This window comes from Aotus nancymaae, unplaced genomic scaffold (genome assembly GCF_030222135.1).
Source record: "Aotus nancymaae isolate 86718 unplaced genomic scaffold, 86718_ANA_hifiasm-v0.15.2.pri h1tg000079l, whole genome shotgun sequence".
Classification (NCBI taxonomy): Eukaryota; Metazoa; Chordata; class Mammalia; order Primates; family Aotidae; genus Aotus; species Aotus nancymaae.
In genome coordinates, this window is record NW_026988494.1 from 1,531,620 (window position 1) to 1,551,913 (window position 20,294).

At 45.7% G+C, this 20,294-nt stretch overlaps 1 protein-coding gene across 5 annotated transcripts in view; it reads left to right on the forward strand.

Annotated features, from left to right (window-relative positions):
- The first annotated feature begins 66 nt into the window (after positions 1-66).
- RAB11FIP1 (RAB11 family interacting protein 1) overlaps positions 67-20,294 on the forward strand; it is a 41,898-nt gene continuing 21,670 nt past the window's right edge. For 3 of the 5 annotated variants that reach the window (XR_010339640.1, XM_064368796.1, XM_064368799.1), the window contains exon 1: positions 67-437. Coding sequence is in view for 3 of the 5 variants with exons in the window: in XM_064368796.1 (XP_064224866.1) it covers positions 67-437 (371 nt within the window). In the remaining 2 variants the exon portion in view is untranslated. Of the gene's footprint in view, positions 438-910; positions 1,051-11,654; positions 13,254-20,294 lie in introns of those variants that run through there. The other 2 variants (XM_064368797.1, XM_064368798.1) reach the window with 2 other exon arrangements.

The following is a 20,294-nucleotide window of genomic DNA, read 5'->3' on the forward strand; positions in this document are numbered from 1 at the left end:
GGGGCGTGCCGTAGGGGCCGCCAGTCGCGGCGATCTTCTCCTCGCGTCTGGGGCGTCGTCGTCACCATGTCCCTAACGGCCTCGGCGGGCCGGGGCCTGGGGGCCGTGTGGTCCCCAACACACGTGCAGGTGACGGTGCTGCAGGCGCGGGGCCTGCGGGCCAAGGGCCCCGGAGGCACGAGCGACGCTTACGCGGTGATCCAGGTGGGCAAGGAGAAGTACGCCACCTCGGTGTCGGAGCGCAGCCTGGGCGCGCCCGTGTGGCGCGAGGAGGCCACCTTCGAGCTGCCGCCGCTGCTGTCATCCGGGCCCGTGGCCGCCGCCACCCTGCAGCTCACCGTGCTGCACCGCGCGCTGCTCGGCCTCGATAAGTTCCTGGGCCGCGCCGAGGTGGACCTGAGGGAGCTGCACCGTGACCAGGGTCGCAGGAAGACACAGTGAGTGCGGGCGGGGAGGGGAGGGCCGGCCACCCGTCGGGCAGGGCGACCTGGGCGCTGGACCCTTCGAGAGTAAGCCGGGCAGCAGCGGGGAGACCTATCCGGACCGAGCCCTCGGCCGGTGCTAGTGTTCTCACCTGGTGTCCCCTTCTGGAGCTGTCTCGCCCAACTCTCTTAGCTTTGGGGCTTTTTGGAAGCAGGGGCCGTATTTGGGCGCCTTTTTTTTTTTTTTTTTGTGAGACAGTCTCTCCCTCTGTCGCCCGGGCTGGAGTGCAATGGCAATGGCACGATCTCGGCTCACTGCAACCTCAGCCTCCCAGGTTCAGGTGATTCTCCTGCCTCAGCCTACCGAGTAGCTGGGATTACAGACGTGCACCAGCACGCCCGGCTAATTTTTGTATTTTTAGTAGAGATGGGGGGTTTCACCATGTTGGCCAGGCTGGTCTCGACCTTCTGACCTCAGGTGATCCGCCCACCTCGGCCTCCCAAAGTGCCGGGATTACAGATGTGAGTCTCCGCGCCCGGCCTGGAGTGCTTTTGAATCTGCTGGACGCCCCTCAGCTTTTGACACACTGTAAGCGCTAAGCGAATTTTAGATGAATTGCAACTATAGGTGAGCAAGTGTTTTCTTACTAGAGTGAGTAGCCCGTGTCTCTGATACGCGCTTTCGCTTGGGTGGAAGGCCTCCGGGTATTTCACTGAATAGAACACTTCGAGCAGAGAATGACCGGGCCACGGCGCAGGACAGATAAACCGCAGGCTTGAAACCCGCCGACACCCCCTCCCTAAAGACTAACCCCGGGGGCAGCGCCTTTGCACTGCAGGTCGGGTCTGGCGGAGGTTGGGGGAGGGGAATGGCGTGTGCTGGCTGTCACGTGATTGCAACCCCCTTCCCCTACCTCGTACTTGCCTAGGGGGTTGGTGAAGAGAATTTGCCCCTCCAGAAGGAATGCTACAGTTGTGTGATGTGTGACCTGGGCCCGGCGTCAGTAAAGATTTCCCAGGGTTGGAGGGAGCCTGCGTGGGCCCTTGGCTGAGCAGAACTGGGCATTGTTTCTCTTTGGAGTTGGTAGATCTCTTCTCTCTGGTCCTAATCCTGGTTGGTGTCTGCTCACACGTAGCTCCCAAAGATTGTATCAGGGTATTTCACTTACGCAGTAAAAACTGGGCAAAAACCATTCACTCCAAGATATTACCAATTTATTTGTTCCCTTACACAGGTGTTTGGAAAGGGTAGTGCTTGACCCAAAGGAACATTTGATTATGTTCGTCTAGTATACCAAAGCTAGCCTCGATTAGCTTAGCTGATTACTTTGCTAGACCTTAAATATGCAGGCCTGTCAGTTAGCACCGAAAGCCTCCAGTTTAGGAAGCCTCCAGTTTAGGAAGCACACTGGTTTGCTTTGTGTGTTTTAGATATACATGGCCTTTTAACTTTCCCTTGTGAGGGAGATAGGAAAAGCCAGAGAGAGTTGTCCAGAGGCTCCCTTTACTGTGGGGTGGGTTTCATTTCAGCTTGCAGGCTTGCAAACAGAATATCTGATGATGCACTTAGCTGGCCAAAGATGAATAGGCATTTCTGAACTCAGATAAAACTAGCCTTGATGTGAGGATGGATGGGGTATCTCACAGCATCAATTTACAAGCCATAAGGTGAGCAGTGTTTTTGCTAAGGAGGGGCTGCAACGATGCTGATCTTCTTCTGATTAAATGACACTGGGGGTGTGGGCTGGCTTCCCTTCCAGCTGCAAATGGGTGCTGTCGGCCATCCATTGTCTTGCGCCATCCCAACATGTGTGTATTCACTTCCTTCTCTGCCACATGTTTCTTATGTGGACATTTTATCCCCTTGAGAGGTGGATCACATCTCCCTGCCAGAGATGGAGATGCCAGAGTCCTGGGTCCAGAGCCCACGGCAGCCCTGACTCATTGTTGGGCTTCTCTGTCCCTAAACACCCAAGTTTCCCTATTTGTACAGAGAGCATGTTGCCAGACTTAATTGATGTTTGTAAGATGTGTCTGGGTTCCTGGGTTAATGGGGCCAGTGTATTCAAGAAGTGATTGAAAAGGTTCTGTAATGGCTTTGTGAGAGATTGAAACCTCCTTGAGCTCTCTTTTTTCAGGAGGAGTTTAGCCTCTGCATCTTCATTTTTCTCATTTTCTGCAATGTAACCTTAAACCTACATGGTTACTCCCATCTATTATGTGAACCGATTACCGCCTAGTCACACTATTGACATGCAGGAAAATAGTGCTTAGTTGATTTTTTTTTTTCTTAAAATAACTGCAAAGGAAGGCTTCTTTGCACCTCTGTGAGTAGATGAAATTGCAAGCTTTCCATCTACAACTTTCTGGGACTTTCCAAGGTGCTAAGTGTGCTGTCTGATGCCCTGGTGCCCAAGATAGCTGAGATTTAAAGAATAAGATATGCAGGCCAGGCGCAGTGGCTCATGCCTGTAATCCCAGCACTTTGGGAGGCTGAGGCAAGTGGATCACAAGGTCAAGGGATCGAGACCAGCCTGGCCAAGATAGTGAAACCCCGTCTCTACTAAAAATACAAAAATTAGCCAGGCATGGTGGTAGGCACCTGTAATCCCAGCTACTTGGGAGGCTGAGACAGAGAATTGTTTGAACCCAGTGAGCTAAGATCACGCCACTGCATTCCAGCCTGGGTGACAGAGCGAGACTCCATCAAAAAAAAAAAAAAAAAAAAGAATAAGAATAAGATAGGCATTGAAAAGGCGGAATTTTAACAGAAGGAAATGAGTTGTACTAGAAAAGTCATTTGAACTGGTTATTAATGGTTTGACTCCATTTCAGACAAGAAAAACAAGAAACAAAAGCTAAAATCTTGGTCTGTAGCTATCTGTGTGTGTGTGTGTGTGTGTCTGTGTGTGTGTGTGTGTGTATGTGTGTCTGTCTGTCTGTCTGTCTGTCTTTGTCTTAACCTCTAGCAAAGAAGAGTTGCTGCAACAGAGTATGACTTTTGTCGTGGGTCCAGAAGCTGAAACTCAAGGTGTTAAGAGCTAACTGTGCAAATATTTTCATTTGTTTTCTTGATAAGTCCCCAGTGTCATTTATTCAGAGTCAAGATGTGATGACATACACTTTTAAAACACCAAACAAAGGCTGACATATAGATAGAATGCATCTAATAGGGAAGAATGTGTGGCCCATTTGTTAGGGAAAATGGAAATGAATTGACTTTGCACTTACACATCTGTTAAGGGCCTGGGGTCTCAGTGGGTCTCAGATAAATGGGAATCGGTTAAGTATTGTGACTGCAAAACAGACATGAATCTAAGAGGTAGAATTGGGTGACCAACATGAGGGATTCTCTGCTTAGCTCTCTAGTCTCACGTAGTTTGGGATCCTAAACTGATGGAAACCTTTTTAGGAAGCTAGACATGGTGGTTCCTACCTGTAACTCCAACACTTTGGGAGGTTGAGGCAGGAGGATCACTTGAGCTCAGGAGTTCGAGACCAGCCTAGGTAACGTGAGACCCCCAACTCTACCAAAAAAAAAAAAAAAATTAGCCAGACGTGTTGGCAGGCACCTGTAGTCCCAGCTATTCCAGAGGCTGAGGCTCATGAGAAGATCGCTTGAGCTCAAGAGTTTAAGCTTAGGGTGAACTGTGATCAGGCTACTGTACTCTAGTCTGGGCAACAGAGTGAGAGCCTGTCTCTAAAAAAAAAAAAAAAAAAATCTCTGTATCTATCCTATCTACCTACCTACCTACCTACCTTTGTACCTATCTATCTAAATATATATGGCCGGGCGCGGTGGCTCATGCCTGCAATCACAGCAGTTTGGGAGGCCGAGACAGTTGGATCACCAGAGGTCAGGAGTTGGAGACCAGCCTGGCTAACATGGTGAAACCCCGTCTCTACTAAAAACACAAAAAATTAGCCAGGCATGGTGGCGGGTGCTGTAATCTCAGCTATTCGGGAGGCTGATGCAGGAGAATCACTTGAACCCAGGAGGCAGAGGTTGCTGTGAGCTGAGATTGCATCATTGCTCTTCAGACTGTGTGACAAGAACAATACTCTGTCTCAAAAAATAAATAAATAAGGCTGGGCGTGGTGGCTCATGCCTGTAATCCCAGCACTTTGGGAGATGGAGGTGGGCGGATCACTTGAGGTCAGGAGTTCGAGACTAGCCTGACCAACATGGAGAAACCCTGTCTCAACTAAAAATACAAAATTAGCGAGGCATGGTGGTGCTTGCCTATAATCCCAGCTACTTGGGAGGCTGAGGTAGGAGAATGCTTAAACCCAGAGGTGGAGGTTACTGTGAGCTGAGATCATGCCATTGCACTCCACCCTGGGCAACAAGAGTGAAACTCTGTCTGCAAGAAAAATAAAATTATATAATAAATAAATAAAAATCCAAATGAAAAACCTTTTTAGAACACTAAGAGCAACAAAATTTGGGGAAATAATTTCTTAAGAATAGATTAAAACAAATATTTATGCAGCCTGCTGACTAGGCCATTTTGTAACTAAACGCCATGAAATTTAATATTTCGAGTCTTCTCCACATGAAGAGAGTGGGTGATGAAGGGTCATGTTCTTATATCTATTAAGACTCGCGGGAATTTGGTTGCATATGAAAAGAGTTAGATATTATAAAGGGTTAGATACTTTGAAGAACTGCAAGTGTAATAAGATGCTGAAATAAATTGCCAACAGAAATATGGGTTATATATAAAAAAAGCAAGGGCTAGATAGTTGTTTTTCTGGAAGAGTTGGATGCAGAGAAATGGCATAGATGACCATAGATGTCCATAATTCACACATTCTAAGCAATGGGTGTTTGTTTTTATACCTTTAGGTTTCCTAAACACATTTAGATTTTGCTTAATAGGTTGGAAAATTTGAGTAATGTTATTGCTGATTACATTTTTCTTTTCTTGGAATTTCCCCTAAAGATAATATTGAGCCTTACTGGAAAACTCCCCAGGTCTCACGAAGCCACAGTCCCCTCCCACTCCAGTGTAGGAAACTGAGATAGCTCAGTGCTCAAGCCTGAATTCTGTGTAACTTCTAGAGTAAACAACCCTAACCTACTTATGACAAAGGAATGAAATGACTAAAAAGGATGAGAGTCCTTCAGAGCTGTTCTGGTGATGTGGAAGATATTCCATCATGTTTTTTTAGTGGTATTGTTATGATTTCTTTTGTAAGACATTCAGTTAGTATGGAGAAAGCCCTGCCTGCGTTTTTTCCCCCTTCTTGTTTATTAAGTTCGTCTTTTTTTTTTTTTTTTTGAGACAGGGTCTCACTCTTTCCCAGACTGGAGTGCAGTGGCATGATCACAGGTCATTGCGGCCTCGACCTTCTGGGTTCAAGCAATCCTTCCCCATTAGCTTCCCGAGTAGGTGGGACTGCAGGTGTGTGCCACCACACAGAGCTAATTTATTTTTGTTTTCTTTGTAGAGATGGGATGTCACTGTGTTATAGGCTGTGCTTGAACTCCTGGGTTTAAGCCATCCTCCTGCTGTAGCCTCCTGAAGTGCTGGGATTACAGGTGTGTGCCACTGCACGTGGCCTCATCCATTCTTGTAGTCAATATTTTTTAATGCCTACTATGTGCCAGGTGCTGGGTATACAGTATAAACAATGGTGAAGGAAACAGGGATGATTCCTGCTTTCAGGAAGCCCAGAGCCTTGTGGGGGAGTAGGCATTAAACAAATGAACATGTAATCTCAGCACTTTGGGAGGCCGAGGTGGGAGGATCACCTGAAGTCAGGAGTTCAAGACCAGCCTGGCCAACATGGTGAAACCCCATCTCTACTAAAAATACAAAAATTAGCCCAGCTTGGTGGCGTGCGCCTGTAATCCTGGCTACTTGGGCGGCTGAGGCAGGCTTGAACCTGGGAGGCAGAGGTCGCAGTGAGCCGAAATTACTCCACTGCACTCCAGTCTGGAAGACAGAGAGACTCCATTCTCAAAAAAAAAAAAAAACGAAAACAGAAAAACAAATGAACTCACAAATAAATTATCACATATTGTGATAAGTACTGTGGAGGAAGAGGACAGGGAATTATAGAAGAAAAGAAAAGGAGAGACATGATTTAAAGGAGACTGCAGGTATCCCTCTGAGGCAGACAGCTGAAAATGAAGAGGAATTTTCTAGTGAGAAGTGGAGGAAGGGGGCCTGGTGGGGGAGGAGCAGACTGTGCAAAGGCCCTGAGGCAGGAATACCTGGGAAGTGGGGGAGTGCTTACGTAAGATGAGGCTGAAGAGGAAGGCAGGCTTTGCTTAAGAGGAATGGGAAGCCACTGAGTGTTAAAATTAAAAGCAGTGGGGGCTGGGTGCGGTGGCTCACGCCTGTAATCCTAGCACCTTGGGAGGCTGAGGCAGGTGGATCATTAGGTTAAGAGATAGAGACCATCCTGGCCAACATGGTGAAATGCCATCTCTACTAAAAACATAGAAATTAGCTGGGTGTGGTGGCACACACCTAGAGTCTCAGTTACTCAGTAGACTGAGGCAGGAGAATCACTTGAATGTGGGAGGCAGAGGTTGCAGTGAGCTGAGATAGTGCCACTATGCTCCAGCCTAGCAACAGAGCAAGACTCTATCTCAAAAAACAAACAATAAAAACAGTGGGTTAGTCTGGGCCTGGTGGCTCACACCCGTAATCCCAGCACTTTGGGAGGCCAGGGTGGGTGGATCACCTGAGGTCAGGTGTTCAAGACCAGCCTGGCCAACATGGTGAAACCCTGTCTCTACTAAAAATACAAAAATTAGCCTGGTGTGGTGGTGGGCACCTGTAATCCCAGCTACTCAGGCAGCTGAGGCAGGAGAATTGCTTGAACTTGGGAGGCAGAGTTTGCAGTGAGCTGGGACTGCGCTATTGCACTCTTGCCTGGGCAACAAGAGCGAAACTCTGTCTTGATAAATAAATAAATAAATAAATGTGGCGGGTTGATGCGGTCCAATTTATTTGTCAGAGATCACCGTGGCTCTTGGGTAGAGAATGGATTTGAAGCTGGCCTAACTTAGAACTAGAGGAAATGCGAGGCTGTTGCAGTAATCTAGATGGTGGATGGTGGTGGCTTGAGCTAGAATGATGGCTGTGGAGGTGGACGGAGGTGGGTGGATTTCAGAAATATCTTGGATTGGATATGGTAGGGAGGGAGGGAGAGGAAGTAATAAGAATGAACACATAAAATCAGGAACGCCTTGGTGTTGAAAGTGAATCAGGAAGTGGCGTCTGCTTTCTTTCCCTTACAGTCACTGCGATACCAGGGTGAGGTCACCATTACAAAGACAGCTTTGGGCCGTGACACCTGTGAGTGGAGTCTTCTGTTGGAGTGAATTAGTAGGAAATGCCATTGAAACCAGGGCGTGTATGTGTGTGTCTGCCGGTGTTTACTGGTTCAGTATGGCCAAGTCTTTGTCTTGTTACAGCAGAGCTGCTGTGATCTCATTCATGTGCTCACACCACAGATGAAGTCACTGCTTTAAGGGATATAGGAGAACATAATATGTAACAGTAGGAAAGTTAGACCCATAAATGAAAACAAATCCCAAGTAAGTGAACCAGTTAAATGTTTTTTGGATTACGAAAGGTAAGCGTGGAAGAGAGTCCTGTGCCTTTTTCATTTTACTGAAACTGTCTTTGGTTACAAAGACTTCTATTGTATTTCTATAACTCCCATCAGAGGAAGGTTTTTATAAATAGTATCTGATATGTCATTTTAATTGTAGTTATTAACTTAAAAAATGTTATAATTACAAGCAATCCACATGCTTATTAAAACGCCATCAACTCCAACATGTATTCGCTGACATTACTCTAACTCTCCCCTAACAATAATCTTAGATATCCATTAAGATACTATGGTTTTCATTGCTTTATGCCCTGGAAAACTGTGCTTCTTACCCTATACTTTTGAAGGAGGGAAAGCTAGCTCTGGCTTAGCTCCAGAAGGATTCAGAAGCTCTAGCCCTGAATAGAGTGATGGGAGGTCCTTTTAGGCCTTATCTTCATCTCAGAGCACTTCCCTAGACCCTCGTATTGGCAAAGAGAGGGGTTCTGTTCTCCATAAGGTGTCCAGACTCAGCTCTCAGGCGCCAGCTGGCTCAGGAGGAGGCCAAGCCTGACTTTGCCCTGTTTTCTTCTGGGACAAGGACCATGTCTGTCGTGTCCTTTGCTGTGTGACCCAGCACAGCAGGGGCTCAATAAACGCGTCTTTGAAGGAGGCAGTGGTTGTGGTTCCTGTAGGCGCAGGGCAGGCAGTAGATTGCCTGGGTGAACGTGGAGAAGTGTTTAATCTTACATTTAACCCAGTAGATTACAGACTGGGGATGTCCGAAGTATGAAATCAAAGCTCTGCTTCTTTCGGTTTCCCAGTTTGGGGTATGGCTTCGTGGTTAGTGCCTCTTTCTTCCCTCCTTCTTTTCTTTTTTTTTGATGGAGTTTTGTTCTTGTTGCCCAAGCGGGAGTGCAATGCCGCAATCTCGGCTTATTGCAACCTCCGCCTCCTGGGTTCAAGCGATGATTCTCCTTCCTCAGCCTCCTGAGTACCCTTTTCTTAACACTGAAGAAGCAGGTTACCTTCTGCGGCTTGTTGGCTAATGATGCCTGTGGCAAAGGAGGCGGTTTTCACCACTAATGAGACAGAAATTCCTCTCCTGCAGGGAGATGCCTGTTGATAATCTGTTAGAGGAAAATCAAGGGCTTTAGTCTCCAGGGTGTTCCTGAGGGACACATTTAGGAATGTGGCTGCAGAGAGAAAAAAGGCAGTGGTAATTAAGTATCCTTTCCTGAATGCTGGCCTTTGAATGGAGTAGAGGGAAGGCATTTATAAGAAACCCCCCAAAAATATTTCTAGAGGTATGACTGCCACACACACTTCACTTTTTAAAAAGGACATGGCTAGCCTCTAGGTAGAACAATGAAGGCCTCTAGAAAGCCTGGTCTAAAGAGGCCTCTGGTTATTATAAAATAATGGGCAAAGAATGGGCATCCTGTGTGAAATACAGTAGCAGCAGGTGGGGCCCCAGACGTTTCTTCAGACTGCCCCTTTTCCATTCAGAGACTGTGACATGCAGTTCACCAAAATAGAACTTTTCATTTTTACTAATCATTTTTTATTAAAACAGAATTTAGAAACGCTTTTGGTGTTACCAGGTGCGGTGGCTCACACTTGTAATCCCACCAAGGTGGGCGGATCACTTGAGGTCAGGAGTTTGAGGCCAGCGTGGCCAACATGTTGAAACCCTGTTTCTACTAAAAATACAAAAATTAGCCAGGCGTGATGGCACGCACCTGGTATCCCAGCTACTCAGGAGGCTGAGGCAGGAGAATCACTTGAACCTGGGAGGCTGAGGTTGCAGTGATCCGAGATCACGCCACTGCACTCCAGCCTGGGTGACAGAGTGAGACTCTGTCTCAAAGGAAAAAAAAAAAAGAAATGCTTTTGGTGTAATTTTTTCCCCTTCCTTTGGACTTACCTTGCTTATGGAATAAATCACAGATACTCTGCTCCCTTGCCAGGAACTCTCATAGAAAGAAGTATAGGAGTTTATGTGGTGAGGAGGGGCTGAGTGTTCTCTGATGTTGGTCATGCTGAAGTTCGTTTTTCTTTTGTCCTAGTTAAGGGATGGTTAATCTAAACTATTGCATTTTCTTTTTCCATTCTTTTTTTTTTTGAGACAGACTCTCACTCTGTCACCTAGGCTGGAGTACAGTGGCATGATCTTGGACTACTGCAACCTCCACCTCCCAGGTTTAAGCAATTCTCCTGCCTCAGCCTCCCGAGTAGCTGAGATTACAGATTGCCACCATGCCTGGCAATTTTTGTATTTTTAGTAGAGATGGGATTTTACTGTGTTGGTCAGGCTGGTCTTGAACTCCTGACCTCATTATCCACCCACCTCAGCCTCCCAAAGTGCTGGGATTACAGGCGTGAGCAACTGAGCCCAGCTTCTTTTTCTATTCTTAAAGTCTCTTTGTGTGAGGACCCCATGTTGCCACGAGACACTATTCTTTGACAGAACAAATAAATGCATCAGTGGCATTTACATTTGAGCAAGAGGTGAGATACTGGATTTGATGGTAGGATATTAACATGTGTGGCTTTTTGAGATAGGATTGAGCTTTGTAAAGAATTGGTAAGTCATGATGGTGAGTGTGGTAGACTGACATGTTTAAAAATGAGTTAATTTTTCTAATTTTTAGAGAATTGTTAAAGATGCTTGGTATTTCCTTTAGTCTTCACCTAAAAGAAATTTTGTATTGCTTTACACTTAGAAAACCTGTCTTGATTCATAGACTTAATTATGCCATCTTGGCACATTTCCGAGAGTTCAAGAGCCTTCTGTTTCTTGTCTCTTTCTTCCCTGTGTAGAAACCCTGAAGGGCTCCATGAGGATCATGACATTGCTTGATAAGTTCCAGAAAGTGTACATTGAGGGGCCAGAGGCAGTGGTGGCTCACTCCTGTAATCCCAGTAATTTGGGAGGCTGAGGTGGGAGGATCACTTGAATCCAGGAGTTTAAAACCGGCTTAAGCAAGATGGTGAGACCCTGTCTCTACAAAAAATAAAACATTAGCAGGATGTGGTGGCACACGCCTGTAATCCTAGCTACTGATAGGCTGAGGTGGCAGGATTGCTTGAGCCTGGGAGGTTGAGGCTGCAGTGAGTCATGATGGCATCACTGCACTCCAACTTGGGCAACAGAGCAAGATCCTGTCTGAAAAAAAATAAAAACAAATATATATATATATATATATATATATATTTTTTTTTTTAAGTACACACTGATCATTTTTTATATATTTTTTTAACTTTGGAAATTCAGCTGGGCGCAGTGGCTCATGCCTGTAATCCCAACACTTTGGGAGGCCAAGTGGAGGAGGGTGGATAACCTGAGGTCAGGAGTTTGAGACCAGCCTGGCCAACATGGTGTCTCTATTAAAGACACAAAAATTAGCCAGGTGAAGTGGTGGGCACCTATAACCCCAGTTACTCAGGAGGCTGAGGCAGAAGAATCACTTCAACCCAGGAGGCAGAGGCTGCAGTGAGCTAAGATCACACCACTGAACTCCAGCCTGGGCAACAGAATGAGACTCCGTCTCAAAAGATAGAGAAATAATTTTGGAAACTGTATAATACAAACCAGTTTTGGAAGTGAGTCTTTTCTGTTCTCTTCAAATGCAAATCATTGTTATTTATATTTGGTGGGTAAGTTAGGGTAGTTAGTAATACAGTCTGTGGAAACTGTTAATATCCTAAGTTCCCCTTTGATAACCATCTAAATGGGTAGATAAACTACGACGTATACCCACTTCACAGAATATCATTTAGTCATTCAAACTGGTAAGTTTGTCGATTATAAGGCAATAATGTATAATGTACTACAAAGAAAATTGCATGTGTACAGCTAAGTAGTAATTATAGCTTAGACTTATGGCCAGGTACTGTTCTAAGCACTTTACATATATTAAGCCACTTAATCTTCCTAGCATTCTTATGAGGTGGGTGTTCCTAACCTTGCTTCAGAAGAGGAGCCTGGCCCACAGAGAGGTTAAATATCTTGCCTAAGGTTTCTCAGCTCATAGTTGTTAAAATGCATGGGAAAAAGACTTCAAGATTTATAAAAAGGCAATAGTCAGATTAGCGTGGGACTGAGTCAATTTTTGCTCTTTTTTTTGTTTTTTTTGAGATGGCATCTCGCTCTGTTGCCCAGGCCGGAGTGCAGTGGCATAATCTCTTCTCACTCCAACCTCCGCTTCCCAGATTGAAGCAATTCTCGAGCCTCAGCCTCCTGAGTAGCTGGGATTACAGGCGCACACCACCACACCAGCTATTTTTGTATTTTTAGTAGAAGCGGGTTATACCGTGTTGGCCAGACTGGTCTTGAACTCCTAACCTCAAGTGATCCGCCCACCTCAGCCACCCAAAGTGCTGGGATTACAGGTGTGAGCCACTACAGCTGGCTGTCATTTACCAGTTCTTAGAATTCAGTTTGGTGGCTACAAATAGTCTTTCCATGATACTGAAGGGGTTGTTTTAGGGTTTCGGGCCAAAAAACGAGCCATGCCCCATTTGCTACTCTCATGATTTACCAGTTTTTCCAAGTAGCTGACAATGGGCAGAGGGCAAGGTCTAGGGAGGCAAGGTTGGCTGATGGGTAATTCTGTGTTCAGAGTTAGGTGATGATGACTAGCTACCTTGTTCAATACCAGCACTTGTTAAACTGCGTAGCTTCTGGAAGGTACACAGCACAAACATTTTATAGGTCATAAACATTTCTGTCTGTTTGCTGTGCGTTGCTTCTAGGTAACCAGAAGGAGAGACTGGACATTTTACCCGTATGGAATAACTCCTTTTCAGACCCTTTTTAAAAGGTGTTCTCAATTGCTAACCACATGATTTTTAGCCTAATTTTTTATTTTCTGGGGAAGACAGTTGATGAACTGCTTTTAAAACTTCTTCATCTAAGAAAGATTAAGTGTGTCCTCTGTCCCACACTAGGTCAGGGGTGGTTCTGTTCTTCCTGCTTCTTTCCTCACTTGAGGCCATCATCCCCTGTGTCACGATGCCTGATTAACGTGGAGATGACTCACTCTATAAGTCAGGGTTGGGATTTTGTACAGCAAAGGAAGTAGGCAGTCCTCACTGGATGTCCAAACTGGATGCAGAAACAACGATCCCTTGAAATGAACACTGATAACATGTAAAGTGTGGAAGTAATCCAGAGAGCTGGTGGTCCTCTTTGCCTGGCCTTTCCTGGAGACTCCTGTGTTTAACATGAGGATGCAGTATTTATTCACTTGCTGAACAGTCCCTAGACAGGTAGTTCTGAAACCTTATTTGTACGTGAATTGTTATTTGTGATGAATTGATACTTTAGCAGGAGTTTCAGCTGTAATTAATTTCTCTCAATGCCCCAATGTAACAAACGCTTTGTGATCTTGGGTGAGCCTGTTCTCTATCCCATCGCAGGGTCAGCTTTTTAGTCCTCTTCATTCTCTGTATTTCCAGCGTCTGGCATGTAAAAATGCTGGAACTGAATCTCTGAAGGCATCATTTCTCTGTGTGTGTCTGCTCTCCAGAATGTTTTAAAGGGAGAAAACATGCTCATTTCAGCTGCAGAAAGATTATTTTTAAGACATACCAGTCAGTCCTTTATCAGAGTAATCGCGAATGCCTGCAGGGGTGCACGGGAAGGCTTTTCATTTCCCAATAGCAAGAACCACACTGCCCTGACCCCACCACATTCCCACAGAAGGGCCCTGGGATGGGATCAGCTCTGAGTGTGTTAGAGAAGCCAACTCTATGTTCTGAGGCACGCGGCCCTCAGAATGGGGCATGTTGGATGGTCTTAGCTCTTCCAGAAGGACTGAAAAGCCCAGGAGATGTCACAGCATGGATCCAGGCACCGGCTCCCAGCGGGCTACCTGGGAGGTGGGCATGCCCTGCACCCTGCTGTTGTGTGTGGGCATAGACTTGTGTTTTTTCTGCCGGGTACTTAGTTCATTCTTTTTCTGTGTTCCCTTATTTCCCTTCATGAGACATCTTTTTGAAAGTGTCGAAAATGTAAATGACTTTTTGTATACTTTTAGCTGTTGCCTTTTCTTGGGTTTGTCCAAAAAGATAAAATCCCCAAAAACAAAAACCGCAGAGTAGCCCGTTTGGATAATACAGTTTTGCTTGTCTACGGCGAGACCACCACTTGGGAGGGTGTTATAAAACTGATAATCGTGGTTGTCTCTGGCACGGAGACTGAGGGCGTGGAATCAGGAGGGGTACGAAGGTGGAATGTTTCATCCTATGCCATTTTGTATAATTTGGATTTTTACCCAATGCCTGTTATTACTTAAAAATATAGGCTGAGTGCAGTGGCTCACACTTGTAATCCCAGCACTATGAGAGACTGAGCTAAGAGGATCCCGTGTGGCCAGGAGTTTAAGACCAGTCTGGGCAGCATAGCCAGACCCTATTCCAAACAAAACAAAACAAAAACTAGCTGGCATAGTGGTTCACACCTGTAATCCTGGCACTTTGGGAGGCTGAGGCAGGCAGATCACTTGAGGTCAGGAGTTCGAGACCAGTCTGGCCAACATGGTAAAACCCTGTCTCTACTAAAAATACAAAAGTTAGCTGGGTGTGGTGGCACATGCCTGTAATTCCAACTACTCTGGAGGCTGAGGCACGAGAATTGCTTGAACCCAGGAGGTGGAGGTTGCAGTGAGCTGAGATCATGCCACTGCACCCCAGCCTGGGTGACAGAGCAAGACTCTGTCTCAACAAAACAGCAACAACAACAAAAACTAGTTAGGTGTGGTGGCACATGTGTTCAGCCCCGGTTCCTCAAGAGGCTGAGGTGGGAGAGTGGCATAAGCCCAGGATTTCAAAGCTCCTGTGAGCTATGAATGCGCACTGCACTCCAGCCTGGACAACAGAGCAAGACCCTGTCTCAAAATATATACGTGTGTGTATATAGTTTTTAGAAATTTTATGTCACTTTCTACATATGCAGAGATCCTTTCAATTCTTGCAGGACTGAGTTTAATGATAAGTAATAATAATTTGCTTATTGAAGAGATCATTTGGGTTTTTTGTTGTTGTTGTTGTTGTTTTAAGATGAAGACTCACTCTGTCACCCAGGCTGGAGTGCAGTGGTGTGATCTCAGCTCCTGCAATCTCTGCCTCCTGGGTTCAAGCAAGTCTCTGCCTCAGCCTCCTGAGTAGCTGGGATTACAGGCGCCCGCTGCCACACCCAGCTGTTTTTTGTATTTTTAGTAGAGACAGGGTTTCACCATCTTGGCCAGGCTGGTCTTGAACTCCTGACTTCATGATCCACCTGCCTCGGCCTCCCAAAGTGCTGGGATTAGAGGCATGAGCCACTGCGCCCGGCTGGATCATTTGATTTTTACTTTTGATGGGTGGCAAGATTTTTTCAGAATATGGGCTTAAAAATAAACTTGCTATATTGGGATTTATGGCTCTCTTTGTCTGCACTTTGGACCAGGGAAATGGACCCAACCCTGATTTCTGAGATAATTCAAGCTTTCTTGGCCTATGTGAAAGATAATACTGGAACACACCCATGCCGCCATCACATGTTGTGTTGCTATGCTGGGACTTTATTATTTATGAGCTACCTCTGTGAGGTGCAGGAATTAAGTGAACTGAAAAACACATGGGTAGAAACCTTAGAAACTGAGTTGATCTTAAATATAAGAACCCACAGATGTGTTCTTCTGGTTTGGGATTTCTTAGAGTGAGATATTCAAGCACTGTGCCTTTCGCTGTCTTGTGAAAGTATGCTGTATTGGACATCCCTTGCTTAAACTGTTTTTGAATTTGAGGATAATATTGCTAGTAAAAGAAATAATTCTTGGCTGGGCACAGTGGCTCACGCCTGTTATCCCAACACTTTGGGAGGCTGAGGCAGGTGGATCACTTGAGGTCAGGAGCTTGAGACCGGCCTGACCAACATGGAGAAACCCCGTTTCTACCAAAAGTACAAAATTAGCTGGGTGTGGTGGCACATGCCTGTACTCCCTGTTACTCAGGAGGTTGAGGTAGAAGAATCGCTTGAGACTGGGAGGTAGTGGTTGCAGTGAGCTGAGATGGCACCATTGCACTCCAGCTTGGGCAACAAGAGCGAAACTCCACCTCAAAAAAAAAAAAGAAAGAAAAGAGAAAGAAACAATTATTGGTTGGGTGCCTATGGCTGAGGCAGGCGGATCACCTGAGGTGAGGAATTCAAGACCAGCCTGGCCAACATAAAATTAGCTGGACGCGGTTGCTCACGCCTGTAGTCCCAGCTACTCAGGAAGCTGAGGCAGGAGAATCACTTCAACTCAGGAGGAAGAGGTTGCAGTGACCTGAGATTGTGCCACTGCACTCCAGCCTGGGCAACAGAGCGAGACTCAGTCTCTCAAAAAACCAAAAACTCAAAACAATTCTTGTTTTCCTTTCCAGCTTTAATACATAGGGCACAAGATTTGTAAAACTTCTGCCTTTTTGGCTGGGCTGTTTCCCTGCCGGCCTGTGATTCAGCCTATTTCACATCCCTCAGTAGCCCCTTGGCTGTGCCTGGCTACCTGGTATTTGGTTTTAGGTTTGCTTGTGAAATTAAGCAGCAAGAACAGTTGGTGACATTTTTATTTGTACTTTCTAATGGTGTTAGGCGTTTCCAAAGCAAATCCCACTGGAGGGCCCAGGGATTGGACCTGAAGATCGGGGAGGATTCTGGAATTGGTTGTAGCTTTCCTCAAAAACCACTAAGAAGTGCAAACAAAACCTCACTGATACACCTTTGGAAAGGCAGGGCTAGCTCTTGGAACTGTCAGGTGGCTGTGTTGCACGAAAGGGGTCCCGATCCAGACTCCAAGAGAGGGTTTTTGGATCTCCCGCAAGAAAAAATTCAGGGGAAATCTGCAGTGCAAAGTAAAAGCAAGTTTATTAAGAAAGTAAAGTAGTGAAAGTACAGCTTCTCCAGAGACAGAGCAGGACGTTCCACCCTAGGTACTATGCTTATTTTTATACAGGATAAAAAGATCATGGAAAGATGTGCCCTGCTACAAGGGTTTGTGATAAGGGATTAATTTCCTTAATTGCTATTTTTAGTAATTTTGCAGTAATCAATATTAGTATCTTTAAAGCAAAATTAGGAATGCCTTTGTTCTCCAGATATTGGGACATTAGGACACTCTCAAGTCTGAGTCTGTTTAGTAAACATTATCAGTCTGTTCCCTTAACTGGAAACATCTAGAAGCTAGGAATACCTAACTTTCTGGGACTGCAGCCCAGCAAGTCCCAGCCTCATTTTCCTAGCCCTCACTCAAGATGGAGTTGCTCTGGTTGGAACGCCTCTGACAGCTTCTTTGGAGGCCTGTTGCATTTTTGCATCCCCAGGGAGAGTTAATAGAAGGGGCTGTGTGGAAGGGCCATGGAGAAGGCCTGCCCGACGCTCCTGCCCTGGGCGGGGAGGTGAAGCGTGCTGTCTGCCTGCGGTTGACGAGGTCATCGAAACCTCCTCAGTCAGCGTTTAGCAACTTCTCCTTTTCAGGTGCCTGCAATTGGTATTTACAAAAGCTAAACACCCTTCATCACCAAGGCTACCATTTACCACATGACTGTCAGAAAAATACAAATAATCCTCTCAAAACCGAAGTGACAAATATGCAAACTATTCCAGGCCAGGCCCTGGAAAGAGGGTTGGAAAGACACTAGGCTGGCAGGGGTGACTTTGTGTATAAAGACCTTGCATCTTCTACTCGAGCCCAGGAGTTCAAGGCTGCAATATGCTATGATCCCACTACTGCACTCCAGCCTGGGCAACAGAGTAAGACTCTGTTGCAAAAAAAAAAAAAAAGGCCTTGCATCTTGTTAACAGCTACCACTCCCTGCTTGCCCAGCTCTGAACTGGGTTTATAAAAACCATAAGAGATTTCTCTCCTAAAGGTCCAAAAGTATAGCTCATGTAATTTTATCCTTTCTTGGCTGTATTTTGTGAATTCATTTTAAGTTCTTGATGACTTTGTGTACTAGCCTTTAAGTCATCTTAATGATTTACAACTGATGGCAGGCTGTGTTAGTTTCCTCCCTTTCTTCTTTCTTTCTTTTTTTTTTTTTTGAGATGGAGTCTTGCTCTGTCGCCCAGGCTGGAGTGCAGTGGTGCGATCTTGACTCACTGCAACCTCTGCGCCCCGCGACCCCCCTTCAAGTGATTCTCTGGCTTCAGCCTCCTAAGTAGCTGGGACTACAGGCGCGCACCACCACACCCAGCTAATTTTTGTATTTTTAGTAGAGGCGGGGTTTCACCATGTTGGTCAGGCTGGTCTCGAACTCCTGACCTCATGATCCGCCCGCCTCGGACTTCCAAAGTGCTGGAATTAGAGGCGTGAGCCACTGTGCCAGGCCTGTTCTTTCCTCTTTGGACATTTAAATTAGAAGCTTAAATGTTTCTCAAAAAGAATTTAAATTTGAGCCCTCGTTTCTCTATGTTACAAGAGATGGCCAGTCAAAGGTAAATTAGGAGAGAATTTAAAGCAGGAATCTTGGTGTAGGAGAGAGAATAGAAGCTTTGGGGAAACTGATTTGGAATCCTAGCTGTACCCCATAATGGTTGCAAGACTTTGTGCTAATTTTCAGACTTCGGAGCTTCAATTTCTTCTTCTGTAAAATGAGTATAATATCCACTCCGTGTCATTCTTGCGAGGCTGAAATGAGGATATTTCTGAGCGTATACAGTGTCGGTATACCGTAGGTGCTATTTAGGTGTTAGGTTTCTACTTTCCCCTGTACCTTCCCCCTAAGTGTTGAAGGAGCCATAGCAGTGGGGGCAGGGATCTGCCCTGTGAGCAAGCCGCCAACCACAGCTGAACGGGAAAGAGGAAGTTGTGCTCATTTGGGCAAAACCATCATTTCCTTAAAGCCCACAACGCTTGGCCCTTAAATAGGTCATTGAAAAGAACATCAGAATGTGAGATCTCAGTTTGCGAGGGCGACCTGGTGGACAACTCTTTATAGACCAGGTATTTGGAGTTATTTGTCCCATTGTATGGTCTTGCTACTAACTGGGCTCATTTTTTTTTTTTTTAAGAGATAGGGTCTCACTCTGTTTCGCAGGCTGGAGTACAGTGGTGCAATCATAGCTCTTACTACAGCCTTGAACTCCTGGACTCAAGTGATCCTCCTGCCTCAACCTCCTGAGTAGCTGGGACTATAGGTGTGCACCACTGCATTCAGCTAATTAAAAAAAATGTTTTTAGCCAAGCTTGGTGGCTTATGCCAAAGTGGGTGAATCACTTGAGTTTAGGAGTTTGAGACCAGCCTGGCTAACATGATGAAACCCCGTCTCTTCTAAAAATACAAAAAATAGCCGGGCATTGTGGCACACGCCTGTAGTACCAGCTACTCAGGAGACTGAGGCAGGAGAATTGTTTGTATGCAGGAGACAGAGGTTGCAGTGAGCCAAGATCATGCCACTGCACTCCATCCAGCCTGGGCAACAGAGCGAGACTCTGTCTCAAAAACACACACACACACACACACACATATGTATATGTGTTTTTTAGAGAAGTGGAATCTTGCCTTGTTGCTTATACTGATCAGTGAGATCAGTATCCAACCAATCCTCCTGTCTCAGCCTCCCAAAACACTGAGATTATAGGTGTGAGCCATTGTACCCAGCCTGGCTCACATTCTTAACAGTTCACTAAAGGTATAGGGCTCTTAGATGGAAAATGAATGTCATGAGATTTCCTTTTTTGGAAGCTTGTCTTTCAGTGGAGCTGGACTGATATCATGTCATTTGCCACATCTTGAAGTAGATCGCAAATGACCAAGTGTAATACTTGGACAGTGTTTGAAATGTTCCTTTTTCTGATTATTATGCTATGGAAGAAGTCTTCCTTTTCAATTCCCCATTTGTTTTATTGTGGTAAAACATATATAAAATTAAATTTACCATTTTATCCCTTTTTTTTTCTTGAGATAGAATTTTGCTCTGTTGCCCGGGCTGGAGTGCAGTGCGCGATCTCAGCTCACTACAACCTTCGCTTCCTGGGTTCAAGCGATTCTCCTGCCTCAGCTTCTAGAGTAGCTAGGATTATAGGATGTACCATGATGCCTGGGTATTTTTTGTATTTTTAGTAGAGACAGGGTTTCACCATGTCGGCCAGGCTGGTCATAAACTTCTGACCTCAAGTGATCCGCCCACCTCGGCCTCCCAAAGTGCTGGGATTACAGGTGGGAGCCACCACTCCTGGCCCCATTTTTAAGTGTGCAGTTCAGTGTCATTAAGAACATTCGTGCTGTTGTGTGACCATAACCACCATCCATCTTCAGAACTTTAAAATTTTCACCAACTGAAGCTCT